Source organism: Phascolarctos cinereus, unplaced genomic scaffold (genome assembly GCF_003287225.1).
Source record: "Phascolarctos cinereus isolate Bilbo 61053 unplaced genomic scaffold, phaCin_HiC Scaffold_3;HRSCAF=262, whole genome shotgun sequence".
Lineage (NCBI taxonomy): Eukaryota > Metazoa > Chordata > Mammalia > Diprotodontia > Phascolarctidae > Phascolarctos > Phascolarctos cinereus.
In genome coordinates, this window is record NW_027555736.1 from 160,956,961 (window position 1) to 160,981,714 (window position 24,754).

At 43.1% G+C, this 24,754-nt stretch overlaps 1 protein-coding gene across 1 annotated transcript; it reads left to right on the plus strand.

Annotated features, from left to right (window-relative positions):
- The first annotated feature begins 11,872 nt into the window (after nt 1–11,872).
- On the plus strand, nt 11,873–19,880 carry LOC144456190 (uncharacterized). The gene is made up of 3 exons (XM_078150626.1): nt 11,873–12,567; nt 12,747–12,830; nt 19,493–19,880. Exons 2-3 carry the CDS (start codon nt 12,777–12,779, stop codon nt 19,787–19,789), a joined length of 351 nt encoding a protein of 116 aa, XP_078006752.1. The 5' UTR covers nt 11,873–12,567; nt 12,747–12,776; the 3' UTR covers nt 19,790–19,880.
- The last annotated feature ends 4,874 nt before the right edge of the window (nt 19,881–24,754 follow it).

A 24,754-nucleotide genomic window follows, 5' to 3' on the forward strand; every position in this document is an offset into this window, starting at 1 on the left:
AGGTTACTGGAAAGAGAACCTAGAGAATAACAGGGAAGTTAGAAAAAATAGAAGGGTTTGGAGAAGAAAGATAATGAGTTCAGTTTTGGACATATTGAATTTAAGATGTCAATGTAACATCCAGTTCAAGATGTCTAATAGGCAGTTGGAGATGCAAGACTGGAGGTTAGGGGAGAGGTTAGAGCTAGAAAAATAGATCTGGGAAGCATCTTCAGAAAGATTACAATTGAAACAATGGGAACTGATGAGGCCACCAACCAAAATAGTATAGGCAGAGAAGAGGAGAGGACAGGAGAGGACAGGAGAGGAGAGGAAAGGAGAGGAGAGGCAAGGCGAGGCGAGGCGAGGAGAGGAGAGGACAGCAGAGCAGAGGAGAGGAGAGGACACCAGGACAGATCCTTAAGGGACACTCATAGTTAGTGGATATGACCTGGATGAACATTCAACAAAAGAGTTTGAGTGGTCAGATAGTTTGGAGGAGAACCAAGAGAAAGCAGTGTCACAAAAGAATAGAATAGAATATGAAGAAGGGGGTGTTTAAAAGGGTACAGAGAGACCAAGAAGGATGATGATTGAGAAAAGGCCATTAATACCTCTTCCCAGGCTTTATAAATTCCCTTCTAGGAATGTTATGGTCCAGTCATTTTGACCTGCTTGGTATTTCTCACAGGCATTGTTCCGTCTCCCATTTTTGTGTCCCCTATGCCTGGCTGGTCTCCCTCCTCACCTCCACCTCTTGGAATTCCTAATTTCCTTTAAAAATCAGCTCAAGTTCCATCTCAATAAGGAATACTTCATGACCCATCCCCCAACTGCTAATGCCCTCCTTCCCCAACTACCTTATATTTTTGAATATATGTTCTTTATATACTTATATACATATTGTCTTTCCCATTCAAATATAAGTTCTTAGAAGGCAGGGACTATTTCACTTTCATCTTTGTATAAGCAATGCTTAACACAATGTCAGGCATATAGTGGGCACTTAATAAATATATGCTGATTGATTACATACTTTATTTCACTGGAGCCTTATAACAACCATGTGAAAAAGGTACTACAGGTATTACTATTTTCTTTTTACAGGTAAAGAAACTGAGGCTGAAAGATTGAATGATTCACCTACATTCACCCAGTCAGAAATAAGACTTAAACCTAAGTCTTCCTGACTCCAAGCCTAACACTCTGTTTACAATGCCATGCTATCTCTGTCAGAAAATTGGCTCAAAAAAACATTATTGTCCAATAACAAGTTTTTTACCTTTATGTTCTTAAATTTTTACTTAATTTCCCCCCCGTATTTTACTAGTATAGGTTTAATCTTAAAACATGTCTACACAACGTTAAGTAATAAAGATATGCATCCAAGTCCCAGCTCTGCCATTGTCTGTCTCTCTTGCCTTAGGTGTGTCATTTGATTCCTTTAGGCCTTAGTTTACTCATCTATCCACTGAGGGGATGGACATAGTTGAGTTCTGAGGTCTGTTCTAGTACTGAAAGGCTAGTATTCTATGATAAATATGGACAAGAGTTTCCAAACCAACAAAGCATTTTATGACAATATTGTTCAATAAGGTATAGTGACCTCAATTCTCCAAGCCATGGGTCAGGAGCTCGGACATGTAAAAGTACCAAGGATATCTTTCAGGAAACTAGATTATCTGACTGATACAAAGCTCAGAGAAATTTTAATCCAATGCAATTCAACAAATATTTATTAAGCATTCTACCATGTGCAACTAATTGTGGGGCATACAAAAGTAGACAAGGCACACTCTCTACCCTCAAGTACTTTACAGTCTGGTAGGACAGAGAAGATATATGGACAAATAACTGCCATTTTAAGGAAGACCATTATAAATATTATAGGGGTGGCACAGGCAACGCAGAATTGAGGACAGACATTCTAGGTAGAGGAAAATATGAACAAAGGTTGAAAGACAGGGAAGTGCAAGGTATATTTTTGAAAGAGGAGTAATCTAGTTTAGTTTTAGGATTTAGGAGCAGTAGACGATAAAATTGGAATGGTAAGGGTAACCCCAATGATGGGAGACCTTGAATACCAAGCTAAGGAATTTATATTTTATTCTGTGAGCAGTAGCAACCATGAAGGATTTTTGATCTGGGGAATGAGATGAAGAATATGATTCTCTACTTAAAATAAGCATATCAGTGCAAATAATCAAAACAGTATAAAAGAAAAATTTTCTGCCCTATATAGTTGTAAAAGATATATTTCCTTATCTATCAGGAAGCAGAGGAGAATTACACTGATTTGTTTCATATAGACAGAGGGTTCCCTGATTTGGCTGTTTCTTGATATATTTCAGCCTGGTGTAATTCAATTCAACAAGCATTTATTAAACACTTACTATATGCACAGTGCCTTGCCCATAATGGATAAAGAGCTGGGCTTGGAGTCAGAAGATCTAATCTCAAATTCTACCTCAAGCACCTACTAATTGCATGGCCCTAGACAAGTCACTTAACCTCTCTCAGTTTCAGTTTCCTCATCTATAAAATGGAGGTGATATAGTGCCTACCTGTGTCCAGAGCACATAATGAAATAAATGGAGGACTAGAAATTTTCTCTGACCCAACAGACTCTCAAATTTCTAAAAATTAGGAATTATGCACAAGACATAAAGCAATTTTGTCTGCCCCCATGATCTTGGACACCAAAAACCCTGCAGTGATAATGCGATGAACTAACAGCAGAGAAGGCAATCCCTAATCCCTACTTCCTAGAATGCTTATAGAACCAGCTTATAGAACCACCTCCCCCACCCACCATGCTCTGGTAGCAAGGTTGCATAAACTGACCCATGGGCTTACAACAGAACTCAATTATAACTTCTCCCTTTTCTCATTCCCTCAAAAAATTCAAAAGCAAAAGTGTGTCCTAGATGGGACAGTAGTATGACAGTACTCTGTGCTACAACTAAGCTCACCCAGAAAACTGAGGAATGGAAGAAACTACAGCAGAATGGGGGTGGAGTGCACTCTTCTAAGCTAATGGTAAAGATTTCAGCATCCAGTTCTGCCCCACCCTAAGAAGTCACTTGGGAAAGAGATTCAGGACAAGTGAATTGCCCAGCGTGGGAGGAGGATGAGATAGTTTTGAGGTCCAGCTCCCAGGGAAACCATCATCAAAGAGCAAAGAGTCAGTGAACAACAGGGGAATATAAGGGGCAGAAGGGAAGAAGACTGATATTACCAGCAATCTCAGAAGAAAACTCAGTTAAAGATTTTGAGAAAAAGCAGATAAACCAATAGGAAAAATATTAATAACAGAAGGAAATATGGCATCTAGTTCATCTAAAAGAGTCCAAATATCTATGACTAGATATTGTAAGGCAAGGGAAAATGAACCATCAACTGATGAAGCAGAGGAGCCCATGGACCCTTACGAGAGCATTTGAACAACAACAAAATGTTTCTGAATGTTATAAAAGAAATAAGAATTGTGAAACAGAATTTATGGCCTGTACAATGGAAATAATAGGCAGAATAGAAAAACTGAAATCCACAGTGGCAGTCTCTCCAAAGAAATAAACAAAAAAAGATAATAACTCATTAGGAATTCAAAGAGAAGTGAAGGACAATCTGAACAAGAGAAGGAAACAACAATAACAGTAAAAGAAAGCATGATCTTCATACAAGCAAAACATGTTGGTTTTGAAGACACTGCATAGACACAATCTGAGGATGATAGGTCTCCTAGAAAAATACAAGTCAAAAAACTGAGCTCCATAATCCAAGAAATAATATTAGAAAATTGACCAGAACTTCTGAACACAGAAAACAAAGTACAAATTGAAAGAATACATAGATGGTCTATAGAATAATAGTACCTACCTCAAAGGTTTCTTGTGAGAATTAAATGAGCAACATATACAAAGTGCCTTGAACCCTAAAGATCTACGTAAATGTCGGTTATTGTTGTCACTGCTGCTGCTGTGTTATAACAATCCACCCTGCAGAATTGTTGAGAAGGAAGTGCTTGTAACCTTTAAAGACATGTTGGTTTTTAATGGTTTTCAGTTGTGCCCAACTCTTTGTGACTCCTTTTTGAAGTTTTATTGGCACTCATACTAGAGTAGTTTGCCATTTCCTTCTCCAGCTCATTTTTCAGATGAGGAAACTAAGGCAAATAGGGTTAAGTGTCTTGCCCAGGATCACACTAAGTATCTGAGGTCAGATTTGAACTCAGGTCTTCCTGACTCCAGGCTCAACACTCTATCCACTGTGCCACCTAGCTGCCCCTTAAAGACATGAGCCATTATCATTTTTATTGAGGTAAATGCATTGCAAAGGCCTCCTTCCAAAGGCAGAATTTAGGCTGAATCTTGAAGTTCAGGAAAGCCAAGAAGAGATGAGAAGAGAGAGATTCCTGGCATGGAGGACAGCCAATGAAAAGACAGAGTGAGCAGATGAAGTGTCATATGTGAAGAACAGCAAAAAGGCAGGTATTCCTGAAATGCCCCATCAGTTAGTAGTTAGGATCATAGATTTAGGGTTGAAAGGAATTTTAAAGATCACATGTTATTGTGCTGTTAAGAAATGATAAGGGATGACTGCAGAGAATTTTACAAATGAGGAAACTGTGAACCAGAGATCACAGAGGGTACCTATGATCACAATAGAATAGCTAGATGATGCACTAAGTAGAGTGTCTAGCCTAGAGTCAGGAAGACCTGAATTCAAATCCAACCTCAGACGCTGTGTGACACTGGGCAAGTCACTTAGCCCTGTTTGCCTCAGCTTCCTCATCTAAAATGATCTGGAGAAGGAAATGGCAACCACTCCAGTATCTTTGCCAAAAAAAAACCCAAGGACAGTATGGTCCACTGGATCACAAAGAACCAGACATAATTGAACAACTAAACAACAAAACGTATACGAAGTGGTATAATGTAATTAAGAGAGGAAGGAAGGAAGGAAGGAAGGAAGGAAGGAAGGAAGGAAGGAAGGAAGGAAGGAAGGAAGGAAGGAAGGAAGGAAGGAAGGAAGGGAAAGAGGAAGGGATGGAGAAAGAGACAATAACTGGTGAGGTCAAGAAATATCTCATCTAGGAAATGGACCTCAGCTATACTTTGAAGGAAACCAGGCATTCTTTAACACAGAGGTAAGGAGGGAACAAAGCCCAAACATGAGGGATTCTAAATTCAAAAGCACAGTCAGGAGATGGAATGTTGTAATTTGCAGTAAAGATTTGGAAGGTAGGAGAAGGCTAGATCGTAGAGGTACCATAATGCCAGGTGAGTATTTTGTAGGATTTATATTTTATTCCAGAGACAATTGAAAGTCTTTAAAAGTTTGTTTAGTTGGAGTAGGGAGGATGCCATTGTCAGAGTTGAAGAGCTGAGCTGTTGGTGCTGAGCCTTGAAGGGCCCCTGTTGGCATAGGTAGAGCTAGATAGGAGCAAAGGCAAAGAGGGGCAAGGCTTCAAAGGCCTAATAAACCTTGGCCAGCCATTGGAAGTCATAGATATTCCATGTAAAGTTAGTGAGGGGTGCAGTTTGGAGCTGTTGTCACCTAACAGGCAATAGAAAAAGGGACCCTTAGGCCAGTAGCTTAAAGGCTTGAAGGTTTAGATTCAAGTCAGGTATAACACAGCCCACCCTGGCCCCCACTGGATGAAGGCCAGGTAGGTTAGATTTACTCATTTTCCCCCCAGAGTTCTTGGGTACCCTCAGGGGAATTAGGGAGTGTCTCCTCAAATAGTCTCAGTCCCCATTAATGATATTCCTCACTTGAAGAGGATGGCCCACTGCACCCCAGTTCCGTTGGCCACTCACAGTCAGATTAGCTTTTATGAAGAAATATTTACTTCAAAAGGCATAATCACAAATATACAAACTTACTCCCCCAACATGTGGGAGGCATAATCCTCCCTGCCCTCACCTAAATCCCTTGCATGAGAAAGGGAATTAAGTTCATAGTTGAGCTTGGTTCCTGGGGAGCACAGTTCCAGTTCCAAGTTCAAATCCCCTCTCAGGCTAGAGTCCCAGACATTCTGGCTGCTCAAGGTTTCTATCCCAGGCGATCTGGGTACACCACCCCACCTGCAATCTTAGCTCCCAGGTAGCCGTTGTGGTCAGTCCACTAACGCCTGAAACTGAGGACAAACCACACAGAACAGAGACAAAACAACCCCCGGGACCATTTATCGCCCCGAAGGTAAAACAGAGGTAACAGGAGAAAGAATGTCTTTTTCTTTTTATTCTCGCAGGTTCCGTTCATGTTATCCACACTGGGCATAGAAGTTCCTCCAAAAAAAACAAAACGAAACAAAACAAAGCAGCCGGCCGCTAAAAGAGGAAGGAAAAGAGCATGGGGGGAAGGAGCAAGCTGTTCAGTCTTGCCAGTTGTAAAGATGTGGTGTTGTTGAGTCATTTCAGTCACCTCCAACTCTTCATGACCCCATTGAGGGTTCTTTTGGCAAAGATACTGGAGCAGTTTACCGTGTCCTTCTCCTTTGGATGCAGTGGATCCATTTTTTTCAGGCAATCAGAGGTCAAGTGACTTGCCCAGGGTCACATAGCTCGGAAGTATCTGAGCCTGGATTTGTAATGAGCTCTTACTGACCCCAGGCCCAGTGCTCCTCAGTTTTAAAGATGCAAGCAGCCAGTCAAAGAAGGCTATCCCACCCGAGTGGAATGGGTGGACTCCATGTTAGGCAAATTGAGCATGCTCAAAAAGTACCGTGAAGGCCATCTCCATGTTAATACTGAGCATGTCCAAAGAAACCTGGATTACTCAGGCTTTTTGGCTGGTCCTGCTCAGACCTTGTTCAACAACCCCAGTAACTCAGTCCTCTGCATTTGAGCCTCTGCTTTGTACCGCAGTTCCAACAACTGACTAACTGTTTTGTTCCCCTGTTCCTGAGTCCCTGTTCCTCTGTGATCAGAATCCTGTTCTCCCTACCAATTCTTCTAGACATAAACTGAAAGTCCTATTCAGAGATCCCAGTCTCCATGGCTAGCTTTCTGATACTTGCTGCTTGAACTCCCTGACAATGACTCCTCTACTTGGACCTCTTCCTTTCTATTGCCTTCTTCTTGGACAACATGTGATCACATGCCCCTTCCTCACCTGTCTATCCTGTTTCCAGTTCCTAGCCATTCTCAGTCTGGTTTGACTAGCTATTGACCACATCTAGATTATGATGACCTATTTCCTTGAAATGAAGAAGATTTGTGCAATATGGAAGATGCTGTCTTATAATCTAGATCATTATAATCTCTAAATTAACTTTTTTGTGTCAAGGATCCCTTTCAAAGTCTGGTGAAATCTATGTACCACATCTCAGAACAATATTTTTAAATGCACAAAATAAAACATACAACATTACAAAGGAAACCAATTACACTGAGGTATAGTTGTTTTTGTTTTAAATTCCCAGACTCCAGAATAAAAATCCCTCATCTAGATAAATATACTGATTTGTTTTATCCATATTAACTTTCACATTTTTGCTTAAGTATATCCAGTACCTAAGAGAAGTACGTGATTTAAAATTGGAGGAACTGAGTTTGAATCTCAAAAGTCCTCTACTCATACCTGTGTCACCTTGGGCAAGTCATTTAACTTTGTGAGGTCTTTCATGAGCATAGTCTCTTCAGGCTCTAAATCCTATGATACCTTTCAGCATTTCTACTGTCTCTATCACCAGAAGCATCAAATAAACCAATACTGTTATTTCCTTATACTCTTTGTGAAATATCCTTTAAAATAAGTTATTTTATGTCATTATTCTTGCCATATTTTTTAATCATCTTTCTGAAATTTCTTGACCTTTCTTTAACTACTTCTTCCACTGTTAGTTATTTCAGATTCTTCCTAGAGTTGGGTCTGCTGCCTCCAGAGTTTCTAATTTCTTGAATTATGAGTCCTGCCCTGAATCTTCCCCCACCCAAAGGGAGATATATTACTGTCTCTAAGATCTTTACTATACGACACCAGCTCTATTGTATGAGAATATTCCAGAGATCAGAGCCTGTTAACTCAGAGCTCTTGAACACCTACTTTCCAATATCTCTTCTTACACTGGAACATGCTTTGATCTGCACTATCAAGTAGAACTCCCCACCTAATTTGTCTCTACAACTATACCAAAATATTATCAATAGGGTAGATTTTTTAAGGATTGATTGAAAGTGTTTTGAAATTGCAAGCAGCTTTAAATTGTAACTATGCCTTTCCAAAGTAAAAATGGACCAATATTCAATAGGGTAATATGTTAGGAAAGAATGGTTAATATTTGTCAAGCACTTAGAGCTTTGTTTAATGTTAGAACATTTCAATAATTTAATTTTCCATCCATTTGCTGTTATATGATTTAAATTTTTTAATGTAATCCTAAATCTTGAAAATTTTATTCTCCTGGTATAGCCTCAAATACCATCTTATCTAAGAAACTAAACTAAGAGATTTTCTATTCATATGCTATTCAAGAGGCAGGAAATATGGCATATCTACATGCTTCAAGATGTTTCCAGGATCTTTTATAAACAGAAATGAACTCCTGTCTAATGCAGTCTACTCCAGTGCCCCCCTCCTTATGGACTAAATGGGCCCCTTTTACCGAGGAAGCTGCTAATATGGCACTAGGCTATTAATGGGAAAAGCATTTACTTTAGATTAAGAAGAGTGTAAAGTAGAAAAGGGGCCCTCTATGACTGGCTATTAGGGATGTTAGTTAAATATTTATAATGTCTAAATTAGCATAGTGAAAGCTCAATTCATCAATTTGTTCTGGTCTGTTTGTAAGGGGAAAAAAGAAATAACTCCAAATGCCCCTGAAGAAAGACGCTGCTTCAGTCAATAGAAAGATGACTGAACAATTTATTATGTTTCTGTGGTAAACTTTTTATTTTGATTTTATTTAAAGATACTTGTTGCTGCATCTTACCTTAAAGACCATTTACCACAGTCAATATATGGGAGAGCCATGCATTATTCATTGTTATCCAATGAAAAATTTGCTAAAGGTGCTTCAATGCCAAATATCTGATTGATTAATTGATTGTCTGATAGTTACTTTCAAAAAGAAGATACTAAGAAAAGGAAGCTGGAAGCCAGGGGTCCTGGGTCCTGGGTCCTGTCTCTGTTACTAACCAACTGAGTGACTTGGCTTTCTACAGCTTTAGAAATTATAATTTAGCAATAAGGATGTTTTAGAGTTTCTTTGTTAATATCTGGAAGGAAAACAGTAACATCATCTCACCCATACAGAGAGACAGTTAAAAAAAAAAAGCAAAAGTTAAATACTTTATTTCTTCCTCAGTGACTAGACTTCTAGGCCTGCTTAGCATTTGTAAAGGACCAGTCACATTAGCACCTAGATGCTGAATAATAAATGTTTGTATTAGTAGTGATTTCAATCATTGCCATTGTTACTTCTTAGATCATTTTACATGGCAAAGAGAAGCACAGAGAGCTGAGACGTACAGACTGAGCTAAGTTGGACTGAAGCTCCAGATGCAGTTGTCCACCAGTAGGTAGGTAACTTGAGCAGAATACCATCCCTCAAATTGCATTCTAATCTCTAGGACTTCCTTACTTGTACAAGGAGACTAGGACAGAATTTCTCAGAGGACCCTATAGGACTGATTGCTTGACTTGGCTGATTCTCTTAACAGAGGTTTTCCTGCTCCCCTTTCACTCCCGTGGCTTCCATACATTCTAACAATAGACAGTCCTTTAGCGTTCAAGATTGTGCTCACTTGCCCAAAATAACTTTTTCCTATGGATGTTGGGGGGGGGGGCGGGGAGCCGGTGGCGCAGACAGACTGTTTTCTTCCGTGTGTGTGTTTATGTGGCATCCAATAACAAGAATATCTGTATTGATTCGTCTATCGGTAGGTGCATCTAATTCCCATTCTTTCTTCCTCCCCCCCCACTTCCTTTTTCACCTCTCTCCTGTTTTTCTCTACAAGCTGGCCTTGTGGAAGGATGTCTGTAGGGAAAGGGTTAAGAGTTTTCTGGTAGAAATGACCCAACAGAAGGGGCTCGGCCTGGAGCTGAAATCTAAGTGCTAATGACCGCTGGCCTTCACCCCTCTGCTGTCCACCGGGCTGAGCCCCGGCCTCGGAAGGCTCCGGGGGGGGGGGGGGGGCACAGTGTTCTGCATTTAACATTTGAACTTCTCCTATCCGAGGCAGCAGGACGTTTTGTCCTAGGGTCGCTGACCCCGGACTCCCCCATCAGCTGCCTTGAAACCTTAATTGAATGACAGATGGTCATCTTAGGGGAGCCAGAAGCTCCGGGCGGCCAGAGATCGCCTGCGGTGGGGGGGGTGGCCTACCCTTCCCAATCCCAGCGCCCCTCAGGTCAAGCCCGCTGAGCTTCGGCCACCAGAGCATCTCCGGGGGAGCAGTTAGGAGCTCTGGCTAAAGAGGCCAGCAGGCTTGAAGCCCAGAGGACATGAGGGCAGGAAGGAAAGAGAAAGATGACCCAGCGATCTTTCTTGCCCAGAAAACTCCAAAGATCAGAAGGATGTCAACAATAGGTTCTCACCTCTCTCGGGAGTAACTAGGACTCTCCCTGAGACTGACTGTCTGGGCCTGAACCAGTGCCAAAACAGTTAAGTGGTTGCTGAGTCCTTTGGTGCCTTGCCGCTTCAGAGGCTCAAACATTGCTGCCCTGCAAGGTTGGCCTAACCCAGCCACTAGACACAAAGCTTCCATTGTAAGCGAGTCCCAGGGCAGCCCCTGGGGTTGTCCAGTGCCAGCCAGCGAGCACCACTACCTCGCCTCTTTCCTTCAATGCCCAGTCTGGTAGGAAAGGAAGAATTAGACCCAGGGACCACTAGAAAGGAAAGGATAGGAAAGGAAAGGAAAGGGCAGAAAACCCCGTAAACATGAGCCAGGCCAAGTCAAAAAGCCCCTTCACACTCTCTAGCGCGGCACTGTGTAGCTGAGCACTGGCCCACAGCCCAAAATGCACAACGTCTGTGTGTAATGCCCTGCCCTCCTGGCCTCCAGCTGCTGCTGGGCCTACAAGCCTGGATTGTTGAAGACGCACAGCTCAGGAGTCTTGGGGCCCAGGCCTGGGGAGCGCAAGACCGAGGCCACAGCAAAGGGAGTCTCTCCAGCGCCAGAGCCCCGGGCTTTAGGATGACCTCAGGGCTGATGGCTGCGGCAAGAGGAGGCACTTCTCGAGAGACTGTAAGGGGCAAAGGAAACAGAGAATGAGGAGCAGAGGCCAAAAGCAAATAGGGGCGCAGGTACTGCGCCATAGAGTCCAGGGAGCTTCAGTTGAACGTACCGATTTTACTAGGAAGTGAAAATGACCGGGACTCCAGGAGGTAGAAAATCCAGTCCCCCGGTGCAGCAAGGTTTTCGGGCAGTATCGTCGCAGGGGCGGGAAGAAGGGAGGGAGGCCGGCTGCCACAGCTCTGGGAGGGGCTCAGACCCCCGGGTGCAAGTAGCCCTCCCCCGGCCGCCCGCACTCTAGTGTCCTATTTCTTTAAAATAAAAGCTGCAAGCCCTACAATTACTGGGATTACAGTGAGAGGGTATTGATCTGCAGTCGGCATTGTAGGATCAAGCAGGCAGGCGGATGCAGACACCCCCCATTCCCACCTCCTGCTAACGCCTAGTCCTGAAAAGCGCTAAAAAAACCGTTTAAATGTTTGATTTCAGACGCAGCACCAACACCTGCTGCAGAAGAATTACCCCTGCCAGTGGTGGTACAGCACCCCACATTTTCCCGTGTCCCCCATTCCTCACCCCTCCGCCTCCCACCTTTGACCACCCGAACATAGCGCCAAGGACGCAGCCACCTTAATCTTTTTTTTCTTTTCCTTTTTTTTTAATTACAGAGGCATAATATACACATAAGCAAAAAAAAAAAAAAAAAGAAGAAGAAGCGAGAGGGGGAAAGGAGGCCCAGCGAAGGCGGTAAATGCAGCCCTAATGCACAGATAGCTGACATCAACTTCCGTTAGCCAGCTCCTCGGGATCGAACCTTTCGATTGTAACTGGGACAATTTGCATAGTGATTCCCTTTCATAGCTTTCCCAGGTCCTTAACAAGCCCAGGCAGCTATTCAAATGCAAGGCTAGGCTGACCAAAAAAGAGCTACCCTACGACCAAGGAGAGAAGACAAAACCCCCGATAATCATGATTATTTTTTCTTTTCTCTCTTTTCTCTTCTTTCTCTCTTTTCCTCCCTGTCCTTTTTCTCTCTCTTTTCTCTTTCAGATTTAGCTGCGAGCTGTTTATTTATGGCTGGAAATGTGTGTGTGAGAGAAAGAATTGATCTTTCCCCGAATTTAAAGATGGAGCAAAGGGCGCTGGAGGGAATTTTTGTTTGCTTATTTTGCTTAGACCCAGCTCACAAATTGGGGGTGATGGGGGAGGGAGATGTCTGTTCCTCCCTCCACCCTTCACCTCACGACCTTCCTGGACCCCGAACCCCTGAGCAGCCTGGGCGGACCCGGACCCCGGAGGACTTGTCCAGCGGTCTGTTGCCTCGCCTGCTCCGAAGTGGGCTGCAGAAGAGGGCTTCACAGAGGGGGCCACCCCGACCCTTCTCTTTAAAGGAGTCCAATAAAAGGTATCACCTGCGGCACGTCTTCTTGATTAATTTTTCTTAGTATGCATGCGTGTGTGTGTGTTTTTAGGGAAGCAGGTTGTGGTTGAGTTTTAAGAGAAGAAAATTAGGTTTTCCTATTTTCACCCCTTTTCTTTCTCATTTGAAATTATGCAGATTGATTTTTTTCCACTCCCTCCTAGGGGGCAATCCTAGGATGCGAACCTGATCGGATGTCAAAGAGGCAACTTGCCATGAAATCCGCTAATGCACCGCGACTCACCGGGGTAAGCATATCTAACATGAGCATGCGAGGGGAAAGAGACTTGGGGAAGAGCTCAAGGCGACGGTGATCAGAAGGGCTAGTGAAACGGAGCGGTGACATTTGGCACCCAGCTGAGTTTAGTGGACATGCAAACAAGGTTTAAAGCTCTGCAGAGGTCAGCAGCCGCGTCATGAGCTCAGGAAGCTGAGTTGGAGCTCCTACCCAGCGGCAGTCAGTTTGCTGCTCCTGCAACTGACAATTTCTCTGCTTTCGAGTTTGAAGTAGCAACTGAACGCAGGAAGGGCTAGCGTAGCCAGTGTGTGCGTAACGTAGATGGAGCTCTACAATTGAATGTACAGCGGCTGCATATTTGTATATTTTAGTATCTACTTCTAGCATGAAAAATAGTACTCAATACAAATGCCCCTGCACTTTAGAAATGTAGAGAGCTAGATTAAATCTCAGGCACAAATTGCCATATATGAATTTGTTATACTCTATGCTAGACCAGGGAGATTAAATTTCCCCCAGTTCCTTTGATTGCATAGTCTCTCTCTCCACCGACTGTAGCCCCTTAACATTTTTAGGATTTGGTTATCTAACGAAGCAGATATTTGTTTTCTCCGGTGCTTTCAATGAGCGCTATAAACAGTTGTTGTCGAATGTTATTCATGCGGCAGCTGATTTCGTGAGTTTTTTTAAGGTCAAATATAGATAGATTTGCTTCCGGGGGGGGGGGGGAGAGCGCAGGGGGGAGAGGGATTTAAACCGTAGAACCCAGTAAAACATTGATTTGTAACTCGTTCTTCGACTATTTGCCTCAGCAGCTTGGCACGATGAAACGGGTTTGCTATGTGATGTTTTGTGGTGTCTCATTTTATACATAGCCCTTCTGAATAGTTTTTTGTTTTGTTTTTCCTTTTTAGTTTTAGTGTCTAAAAATAAAACTCATAAAACCAGAAAGAAGGATTCTCAGATGAGTCCTTGGGAAATCTCCCAAGGACCAGATGTGTGTTGTGTGTACTTGCGCATCTGGCTAGAGAGAGGAGGCAAATCCAAAGGCACGTAGATTGCCGCATATATGTATGTCATACAAATGACATACCGTATGCACGACTCGAACTGAACAGATGAGACAAATGTGGAAGTAACTGGAGATGGAAGGTAGGGAAGGATGGGCCGCAGAGAGATAGTACTATCGTAGGAAAAGGGAGTTTAAGGCCTGAACTTTACAGAGTTAAATGTCTGTGTAGGTCCAATTCCTCGGAATTCAGTTCACTACTTCTGGGCCGTGTAGGTAGTCAAAGGGTACCTGCCCACCCAGGCATTTTATGCAAGGGAGATTCCTGGTTTGAAAGGATGTGTCAGGGTTTTATTTTTGTTTTGTTTTTAATTTTGCAGTTACAAAGAGTACTTTTCATTTTTCTTTTAGTGACCTTTACTCCATATTGAAAACAATAGTAATAAAAGGAAGAAAATTGTTGTCTTTAAATTTTCATAATCATTGTGTTCTGTTCTTTTTAATGGGCAGTTGATTTTATTTTAATAACAATATCAGATCAGCACTAAGAGAAAATGTTAAAGCAGGAAAGCCAGAGAAGGTCTTTGTGGGCAGACAGATTTTCTTCTACTCAGCGTCTACCAGTATTTGGCGCTTGTAGATATTGCTTTAGTTTTGTTGAATAGCTACAATTCACTTCTTAAAACAGTAACTCAAGATGTAAGTAAAAGTGTTTTCATTTTTTATTGATCCTGCTTACATCTTTCATTATCCAACATGTAGCCACAGCAAATTAACACTCATCTGATACAGAGAATGCTATTGGCAATTGTATTCGTTGGAGAGAGAAGTCTAAATACTGGGCTTTCTCTGCACTTAGTAAGAACTGATAATGAAGGTTAGACAGCACTAAAAACGAAATAAATGAAATCTTCTCTCTCTAGGAATTGGTGGTGACGTGTTCATTACATTAAGACATGTGGATGTGCATAAAGATTGGCACTTTTAGGTGGGTTGGCTTGCCCTCTTGGGCTTAAAGATTCAACCACTTTGGAGAAGATCTGCCCACTTGAATTGGGTCTATTTGGTTTCACTGGCCTACGGTTAGTTTAGGGAACCTGATTTCAGTCCCTGGAAAAGATGGGGAGAACGGAAATGACGTATAACCCTTGACCAACAATAATACAACGACCAAGTCTATATCAGCAAAATGAAAAACCTAAGGCATTTATTTGCTAGGATAATTAAATCCAGTCAAACTACCTTATACATTTTATTAATTTAATTGACTTTGGAAGGGGAGGGTCTTTGTTTGTTTTGCTTGGGTTGTCCTGATAATTGTCTAAATTGCACTACATTGAGATCCCTAGTCCAGTTAAGGAGACAGCACGGGTTAAGGTTGTAGGAGATCTGGCCTCTTTCCCCAGAACACTCAGTAAGCTGTGAGACTTTGGACAAGTCACATAATCTTTCTGGGTCCAATTTTCCTTATCTGTGTCAAAAGAGAGGGTAAGATTAGCTAATATCTGGTCTCTTGAAGTTCTAAACGTCTATTTTTTTTATTTCTGTGAAAAAGGTAATAGAGAAATTAGAATAGGAAGGAGGGAAGTTCCTATGCATTTTTTTTGTTTTTGAGCAGTAAAGGTTGTGAGATTCAAACTGGGCAGCCATGAAAAAATGGTAGCCTTCTTTGTGCAGGACCATTCAACAACTGGGCAACTCTGCCAGAAAGGATTCTTTCTACTCTACAAGAAACCTGAACTTTGACACATTCTCTGCATTGGAACTGGCCCAGGGCTTTGTTAGAGAATCAGAAAGCCAAGCAGAGAAACTGGGAGAAAGAGCCGAGGTAAACCACCCTAGGGAAGAGCTGGGGGCAGTGCCTGCCTTGTCCCCCTAGGAGAGTTGGTGTGCTATTTATGATCCAGTTCAGGAAAGAAGTATAGAATAGATGAAGGAGCTGCCTTTGACTCTTGACAGTAAGTGGGAAGAGAACTAACCCACACTCTCCTCTGTGCCTCCCTTTCCCAGGCCTTTCACAGTCAGCTCCCACAAACTATTTTCCCAGGCTACAATCAGGACTGATTAGATTCCCTGTTCCAGAAAAGAAAAAGTCTCATTTTCTCCCCTCTGAAGATTCTCTAATTCTCTGAAGATTCTCTGCTCTCCAAAGTTTACTGAGGTGCCCTATTGGGGACCAAACCTAGAGAAAGAGCTTTGCTAAGTTCCCCTAACACCTAGCACAGCTTGTGGCCATTACTTTAAAAATAATTAGGAAGAAGAGCCTACATTCCAGGGGGATTTTAAAGGGCAAACGGAACCAAGCAAGGAGCATCAATGAGCAGCTCCCCAGGGGATGCCAAAGCCCCTCCTTTACTTTGGGGGGGCTGTTTTGGTTTTCTGTTGCTGTTGTTTGTTTGTTTGTTTGAACATTCCCCAACCCATAAAGTGACGTCTGTCTCTTGGTAAACCAAATACACGACTTTATTGTTCATTTTGCTTTGTTCTTTTTTCATTAATGTGATTGTGGCATTTTCACACCTGCCCTGGTCATGCATTTTCAGGAGGTTGGGGGCCCACTAGGGACTCTGTGCTGTCTTTTGTTTGTACAGATGATACAGGTGATCCATGATCCCTTGACTTTCATATTGCTTTGCCACTTATGGTGATAATAGATCTTAGATGAGACAGCCACATCGTCTCTTGCACAAGGTCTCTTCATGACCAGTGCCATGTATTTGCCATACTGCAGTCACCCCAGTAGGGGTGCACATTGTGGCTATAAAGCAAAGCTAATCTGTGAATCAGTGTAAACCTGATCATTAGATAGAAAACTTTAGACTTGTGGGCACTGTGAGCTACCCAACTCAGAAAACTTCCAGTAAAAGTTGTTGGAGTTGGGGTGTGTAGGTCTTTGTGTCTGTATGATTTCTTTTGGTCCAGACTTTTGATTTGATCAGTGTGGGAACTCTCTTCACTTAATAAGACAACTCATCTTCAGCTTCTAGTCTTAGAGGATTGCCTGGCACATTGAGAAGTTGTCTGACTTGTTCATGATCACCCAACAAGTGTGTGTCAAAGTCAGAACTTGAATCTTGTCTTCCTGACCAGAGAGATGGCCCTCTACCCACTATGCCACACTGCCTCTTTGGTGTTTGTAGATGGGAGGCAGAAATAGATCTTTAAGAAAGGAATCATTGGTACATTATAGAAGCTACTGACAGATGTGATTGTATTTACTGTAGTCATTTCTGTAAATTCAGTTACTTGTGTGAGCACATACAGAATACAGATTAAACACATCCATGGAAGCTATTTGTGAAACTAACCACAGCTTCTTGAATCCAGCCTAAAATAAGCAAACCCTTCTGTCTACTACTAACCAGACCTTTGTTCCTGGTCAATGGGTGTTTTTATATCGGAGTCTGAAGAGCTTCATGAAGCCTTTGAAGGAAGTTACATGTGTTTGCAAGGGAACCTTGGTAGTTAGGGAGAGGCTGTTTGAATTTCAGGTGAAGATTTTGCAGTTTAGGATTGTGGGACTATTGAAAACAGTTTCCTGGGATCTTTCCTGCCATGGAGATAGAGAGCCGAGGACTTGGGGAAAGGGTAACAGAAGTCCACAGGAATCCAAGGCTTGCGAGATCAGTGTTTCCTCACAACCGAAGGCTGCAAGGGCTAGCAAACTTTTGAAAACCTAGGCAATTATATTAGCTATGGAAATGGGGAGTGGATGATAGAAATACCCACCAGACAAGATTTCTTCAAAAATAGTCCCACAACAAACGGAGGACTTTGGATACACTCCACACCTGCTGCCAACGTTTGGAGTTTTACAAACTTTTGCTCTCACCGTTGTTTCCAACAAAATGACCACCAAAGAGACAGAGGACCACATCCAGAGTGTTTTTCTAGCCACCTCTCCTTGTCCCTCTGGTTTTTCCAAGCAAATTGAACGAGCTGAGTTCTTTATTAAATTATTTTTTCCAGTCTTCTGTCTTTTTATGAAAATAAAAGACAACACTTTTTCATTTTTAATCATATAAGCAGACAATAAATCTAATTTCGATATTGATTTTTTTCCCTAGAATCAAGTGATTTTTGCAGTGTCTGTTGTGTTTACTTTGGCCAATAAGAACCGTTTTCACAGAGATTATGTAGCATTGGGGCTTTGTCTATATTGACAAAATGAAGCCCGGGCGCTGAACAATTATCAAAAACATTTACTTGATCGGTGTGGACAACCAAAGTGAATGATTGCGAGGAGAGGAATCCGCTTTTTCCGCAGGAGCAGGTTGTGAGTGGGCGTGTGTTTGCGTGAATTACCTGGTTAATTACCTCAGATGGATAACCACTTCAGTATGCCCATCGGAGAATTTCATAATTCCTTGGTTCTGAAGTGGCTGGTGCTATAACACCTACTATAGTGAAGGGCAGTTCTTTTGTTAAAAAAAAAAATCCTCTTTATATAGTTAGAGTTTTAAAACCCACAATGTAGTTGAGTATTTGGGGATTGCAGAACAAAGCAGTAGCGGACTGCTTTGGAACGCAGAGCTCTCCCACCCCTAATAAAGTTCTTCTGGAGCAAATGTGCCAGATCTTCCACCTAAGGAAGGAATTCAAGAACGCTGAAGGCGAAGTTGACAGATCACCATTGAATCTGGGCAGCCTACAAGGCCTTCCTAGAATCTCTTGAGTAACTCCCCACACTATCCCCAGTTCTCTCTCTCCTCCTATCAAAGAACTATGGGGTTTTTTAGATCTCAAGATCTCTTTGAAATCTCGAAGGCTTCCTATCACACAGAGAGAGAGAGAGAGAGAGAGAGAGAGAGAGAGAGAGAGAGAGAGAGAGAGAGAGAGAGAGAGAGAGAGAGATTACGGCAGTCTAACAAACCGAACACGCAGACAAACAAATTTTGTTTGTCCAAATTTGGGAAGGGAGGGGAGTGCAAATGGCCTATTTTTTTTTAAGAGCCTGAGGTAGGTTTCTATTTTTCCAGTGATCCAGCTAGCCAGATCTTTCACTATAGCGCAATCCTTGATGTACCTCTCCTTCAGGCTGAAAATCAGAGCAATGAACACACCTTCTGTATGGGTTTTAAAAGACATAAAATAAACATAACTCACGAATTTTAAAGGATCAGAGGGTAGAACTAACCAATTCTGCCTGACTGAAACGTTCTGAGGCCAAATGTTGACCAGTTGTGTCCAACAATCAACTGTTACACGACAGCCAAGGCCATCCATTGCCTGGAACTGCAAGGGTTTCTTTTTGTTTGCTTGTTGGTTGGTTTTGGTTTGGGTTTGTTTTCGGAGGCGGGGATATTCGGTTTGTTTTGTTTGTTTTGTTTGTTTTTCCATCGTTTTGTTTCTGTGGGAGGCGAGGGAATGAGAGTGACATTTCTTCCCAAATCCACATTGGTTTGGTGGAGGGATGGGAGGAAAGAATGAACTCATTTTCCAAAGTTGGTGAATACATTCAAGTCCAACTAAAAGGAGAACTCTAGGGACCAGGATGCGAGGCCACTGGGGTTCAAGGCACGGCTGTGGGAGGGGACCGGGCAATGATATGGAGAGCCAGAAAGCAAGCGGTGAAGGGAGCTCAGGGGCCGCTGATGACCCACTGGGTCTGACCTTTCCTGCTGCTCCTCTGGGGTCATTATTTAACTCTTCACTCTCCACAGGCCGTCTGCTTAGCAGCCCGAAGCCCTCCGGGAGGATATTGGGTCGATATTTGGGGGCAGCCGTCGAGGGCAGAGGGCAAAGGAGCGGCTTCTCCATATAGGGAGCGAAGGATCTCAGGTTGCCAGAAAGAGAAGAGAGTTCTGGACCTGATGAAATGGCCGAACCTTGCTCAGCGGAAGGAACCAAGGCATGTGGGGAGAAAACCAGAAAAGATAAGGCTGGGAAAGTCGGTTCCGAGCTGCCAAGGTCCCAAGTTAGCCTGGATCCTTGAAAGTGATCTCCCATGGGGGAAGTAAGCCAGCGTGGTGGATGAATCGTGAGGAGGTTACCTCTCAATTTTTCCTCCCTTTTTTACAACGGAGCCTATATGTATATTTGTCCAACTACTAACAGTGCCCTCCTCTCCATCCACTCCGCAAAAAACACCCTCACAACTCTCCTGGGCTGGGCAGGCAGCAAGAACTCGAAAGGCAGTGAGGAGAATAACAAAGTCAGAGCCGAGGGACTGGAAGAGGAGCCGGCGATTGTGGGGGGCCGGGGAGGGGGGAAGGAGAGTAGACGTAGGGGTCAGGCAAAGGTGGCTTTCTTTGATCTGGCTCTAAATACGTGCAAGTACCCAAAACTATTCTATCCGAAAGAGTAACACAGCTCAGAGTCCGGATCCAGGACACAACGAAGCGCTGCAATGCTCCCTTGTAAAAGTGCCCCCTTGGTAGGAAGACGTGGGCACTGACAAGGTGTCTATCTGCTCCTCTCTTGGGTTGCCTTCCATCTGCCAGCCTCGGCTTCGCTCCCCAGGCAGCTCACAGATTTAAACTTAGCCGCGGGGTTGCAGGGCGACTCTTAGGCCTTGACCCCGGGCAGGACTCAACTAACTCTCTCCATGGCCCTCGCACCGTTAGCCCTCTTTTAAAATGAGGAGATTGAAATCGGGTGCCAAGAGAAAGCTCCCGATCTGAGCTGCTTCTAACTGAGCTGCAGTGAGAAAGGGGATACCCCGAGTCCGAACTGCACGCTGACCATTCCTTTCTCCTTTTCAACTGGCCGCCTACTTCCCTCCTGCTCAAACACGCATTCCTAGGTCCCTGCGGGCTGAGATTTTAGTAGTCTCCCCAGCTGAAGGCCGGTCAGGGAGGAGCCGAGAGTGTAAAGTTCAAAAGCATCAGACTCTGAAGTCATTTATCCGGTTTCATAAATAATTTTCTTATTACACTTAAGCCCCTTAATTCCTGCCCCTTCCCACTTTATTGCGGGGTTTCAGCAGATAAAAAGTTTCTAGGTCGGCTTGGTTGTTGTTTTCCTCTTTCCATCATTAACATCATTAATATAAGCTATCAATAACCCTGTCGTTTGGAGCATAGTTTCGCAGTATTGATCCACATAGCTATTCATCTCTGCCATGCAAGACACGGAATAATTTTCGCATTACAGTAGCTTGGATTTGCTTTTAATTCATATTTAAAGCTGCAACTGGCTCTGTGGAGCTCTCTGCGAAAGACTAGAGGCGCCTAATTAATAATAAGTTAGAAACGAAGGAAGGCACCGGCGAATAAATAATTAATACAGACATCTATGTCTCTTTGAATATTGCTCCTTTAAAAATTTAGACTTACCAGGACTATACAGTAAGTCTGCAATTTATATTGTGGGGATGATTTAAGAAAGCTATTTTTTTCCTTGAAATACAATACTAAATTATTTACAGTGTTTTGCAAACCTCCTAAGTTCCTTCATTACCTAACCCCTCCGGTTTCTTCCTTCCAGGTGGAAAACACCAATATGGGGAGGGGTGTCAACTCTCCACAAGAAACCCTAACTGGACTCCACCTGTGCTCTATATGAATCTGGGAAGCAATGGGAAAAACTAAGAGTTTGGGAAGGGCGGGAAGACTGGGTCCAGATATATGGGGCTTCTGATCTCACTGGGGTTCAGAGCTCATATCCTCACACAGAACTGTGTTTTGTTGGGGAAGAATGTAGTGAGGGGCCAGAATTCACTGACAATCAACCAGTGCAGGAGTCCTTTGGGTAACACTGTTCTCCCCAAGAAAAGATCCCCACAGCTTTGCTAGGAAAAAAGCTTAGAATTGAAGACAAACTGAGGGGGAATACTAGAAAGAAAACTTCATCTCAGGAATTCAGTCTTTTCTAAGGGAATAGAAAAACTCTTGGGATCTCCCAAGCTGGGCTAAGGGAAAAGCTCCGTAGCAGAAAAAGACATCTGAGGTCAAGGGGTGAGCATCAGGGCTGAAGAACAGAGAAAGGTCAAAGAGAACAAAATAGCCAAATAAAAAGAGTGAGAAAGACTAAAAACACGATGTTTGGGGTTTTCTTTCTTTCTTTGATTAGGTATTGTTAGCAATATTGATTTTTGTTGTTGTTGCTCAGATTAATGTATGTTTAACATAAAAATACTAGCATTAGTCAAGTACATTGTAATCATCTTGTTGAAGGAGACCTTTCTTAGTTAGATGACAATTGCCCCGAAGAAGCCTTTTCAGAACACATGGGAGAACCGTAAAGAAAGCCCAAATTCTTTCAGATCAGAGGCTCAGGTGAAAAATCAGACCACAGTGAGAATGATGGTGACAGTGATGGCGACGGCAGGGCTGATGTTCCTTCTTAGCTCTCCTCTCATTGCAAGAAAGCCAAGCATTTAGCCAACAAATTGTCCAAGGCTACCTGCTGCCCAAAATGTGGCTGTTCTAGTTAAAGAAATCATTACACAGGTAATTATTGCTGTTCTCACCATTATCGTTGCCATGGTATTCCCTAAAATTACAAGACAAGTTGCAACCAGGATTAGAGGAGGGGAATCAGTCTGTAAATCAGTGTACTGCCTTGGAGGCTGCTCGCTCCATCACTCAGATAGAATAGTTTCTCTTTCTTCCTTCCCATTGCCACTCTGGCACGTTTTCCTGAGATTCCTACTGGTTTCTGGTCATACTGATCCTCAATTGGAGTTTCAAGACTCTAGGATTCCAGGGATCAGGGCTCTTAAGTCCAAAATAGTGATGCTTGGAGGCCTTTACCTTACCTCTCATTTTTTTCCTAACCCTATCCCTTTCTTCCTCCACCTAAACACAGGTTCATATTAATAACTTATGTCCAAGATTTCCTGGGTCCCCCATTCCCTATTCCATTTGAGGTGCTCCACAGGCACTGAGCTCATTACCTTTCATCCCTCTAAAAAGATTTAATGACTAACCAGGACCTGTAGATCTGACTGTTTTCTTCACCAAGAAGCTAAGAATTCCAGAAATAGATGGCTGGGATGGAATAAAGACGGTAATCACAGAGTACAAGTCTTCCACAAGAATGCAGATACAGGATCTGTCCGCTTAGTCATATCCTCTGCCTTGAATGTGAGGTGAAGGGAAACCTTGTGCATGGCTCAAGGGAAGTCTTGAATGTGGGAGACCAGGAGAGAGAACTCAAGTCCTTCACTTCACATTATTTTTCTTTTTCTTACTAGGAAGGTATAAACTAGGTCTACCTAAGTCTACTGCATATCTGTAGGTGTTCTGTGATCTATCTGAAGACCTCAGATTGCAGGTATCTATTTAGTATATGGATTCCTCTGGGGGAAAATAGTAGGGTTTTGTCAGTCTCTTTGAACAAATGGGGTCAAATTGCACGCATCATCCCCCTTATAGGATTAGAAATACCATATATGTAAATGCAATCCATAGGTCCTGCTCTAAAAGAGATTTATGGACATCAGTTTTCCTGTGTGAAGGTAATAAAATGTCTTTCTTATGTAAGAATGTAGCTGATAGCTCAGGCACAAGTGAAAAGGTGCATTTCTGTGCATTTTCTATCCCTCTACATGGACCTCTCTCAACAAGGGTCAGATCCTAGGTGGGCTCTCTGTGCTGGCCACCTGATCCTTGAGCTGGTAATGCTGAAATTCTGCTAGCCACAGAAGCCACTCTGGGCCCCGCAGGGTGTAGTTTAAATAGTATTGGATATACCGCTTTCTGGGGAAGCAGGCGCCAGGGAGTCCCACAGACTGAGTAAAGAGCATGGAAAGGGTGGAGGGAGTAGAGGAAAAAAAAGGGGGGGGGAAGGTAAGAAGAGGGAGGAAGGGGGGAGACAAAGAACCGTAAGAAGGACAGAAACGAAAATGGCGAAGGAAAAAAGTGGGGCGAGAATAGAAGGAAGAGGAAAAGGGAGAAAGGGAAAAGAAAAAAAGGAATGGAGGAAGATGATAGGGAGTTGCAAAACACAAAAGTTTCATTTTAAAATCTTCTAGGTGTCTGCGGGTCAAATAAAGACAAGGGCGGTTAACGATTATTCTGTTAAATCTATGGCACTTGACTACACAAACACTAATTGATTAGACACCGAAATGATTTGTTTAAAGAGTTTTTCCCTCCCTAGTGCAGCTCCTCCAAACCTTCCCCTCTGTGTTACCAACTGAAGCTGCTGGAGATGATCACAGAAGGGAACAGACGCCCACCCGGGAGGAAGAGACAGGCTCTTTAAACACGGGAAGCCTCTTGAATGGGGCGCCTTGAAACTCTCTCTACGTGGAGCTGATTGCCGGAGCTTTGACTACAGCTGCGGAGCCCCAATTTCTGGCGTCCCAGAATCCTCTGGGTCTGTCTGGGAGGTAGCCTACACTTCGGGAAAAATGTGAACAGCTTCCAACTCCTCTTTCCACCACATCTTTTAATTCCTCCTACAGGTTATCTCGCCGGTAGGGATTTCTGCCAGGGTGAATTTCCTCTAAGATCTGGTGCCTTCCAGGGATACTCGACATTGTCCACCTGAACAGAAGTTTATCAGAAGGCTAGACTTGAATGGGGTAGCGAGTGGAATGGAGAGAAACCAGGGTAGAGTGAGTGAGAATATATGGCGTTTCATCAACTCTATTCTAGCTAGCAGGACTGGCAAAGGGTCTCTTTCTTCCAATATACAGATCGCTAACTTCGTCTCAGCACCCATCTTCCCACTGACACATCCACAGAGATCAAGGTTCAGCCCTAGTACAAACGCTGGGCTCTGCACTTGACTACCTCAGACCCTTACATCTAGACGACACCTTGGAGTCAGTTTGTAGATATTGAAGGGAGCCCTAGAACGCAATTTTCCTTCCTTCCTTTTTCTTTCTTCTCTCCTTCCTTCTGTTTATTCTTTTTTTCCTTTCTTTTTTTAATTAAATCACACTTGAAAGGCTTCCTCCCACTAGATCAGTATTACTTCACAATTCAACTCTAAAATACAACCCAGAAGAAAAGACATATTGGAAAACATAG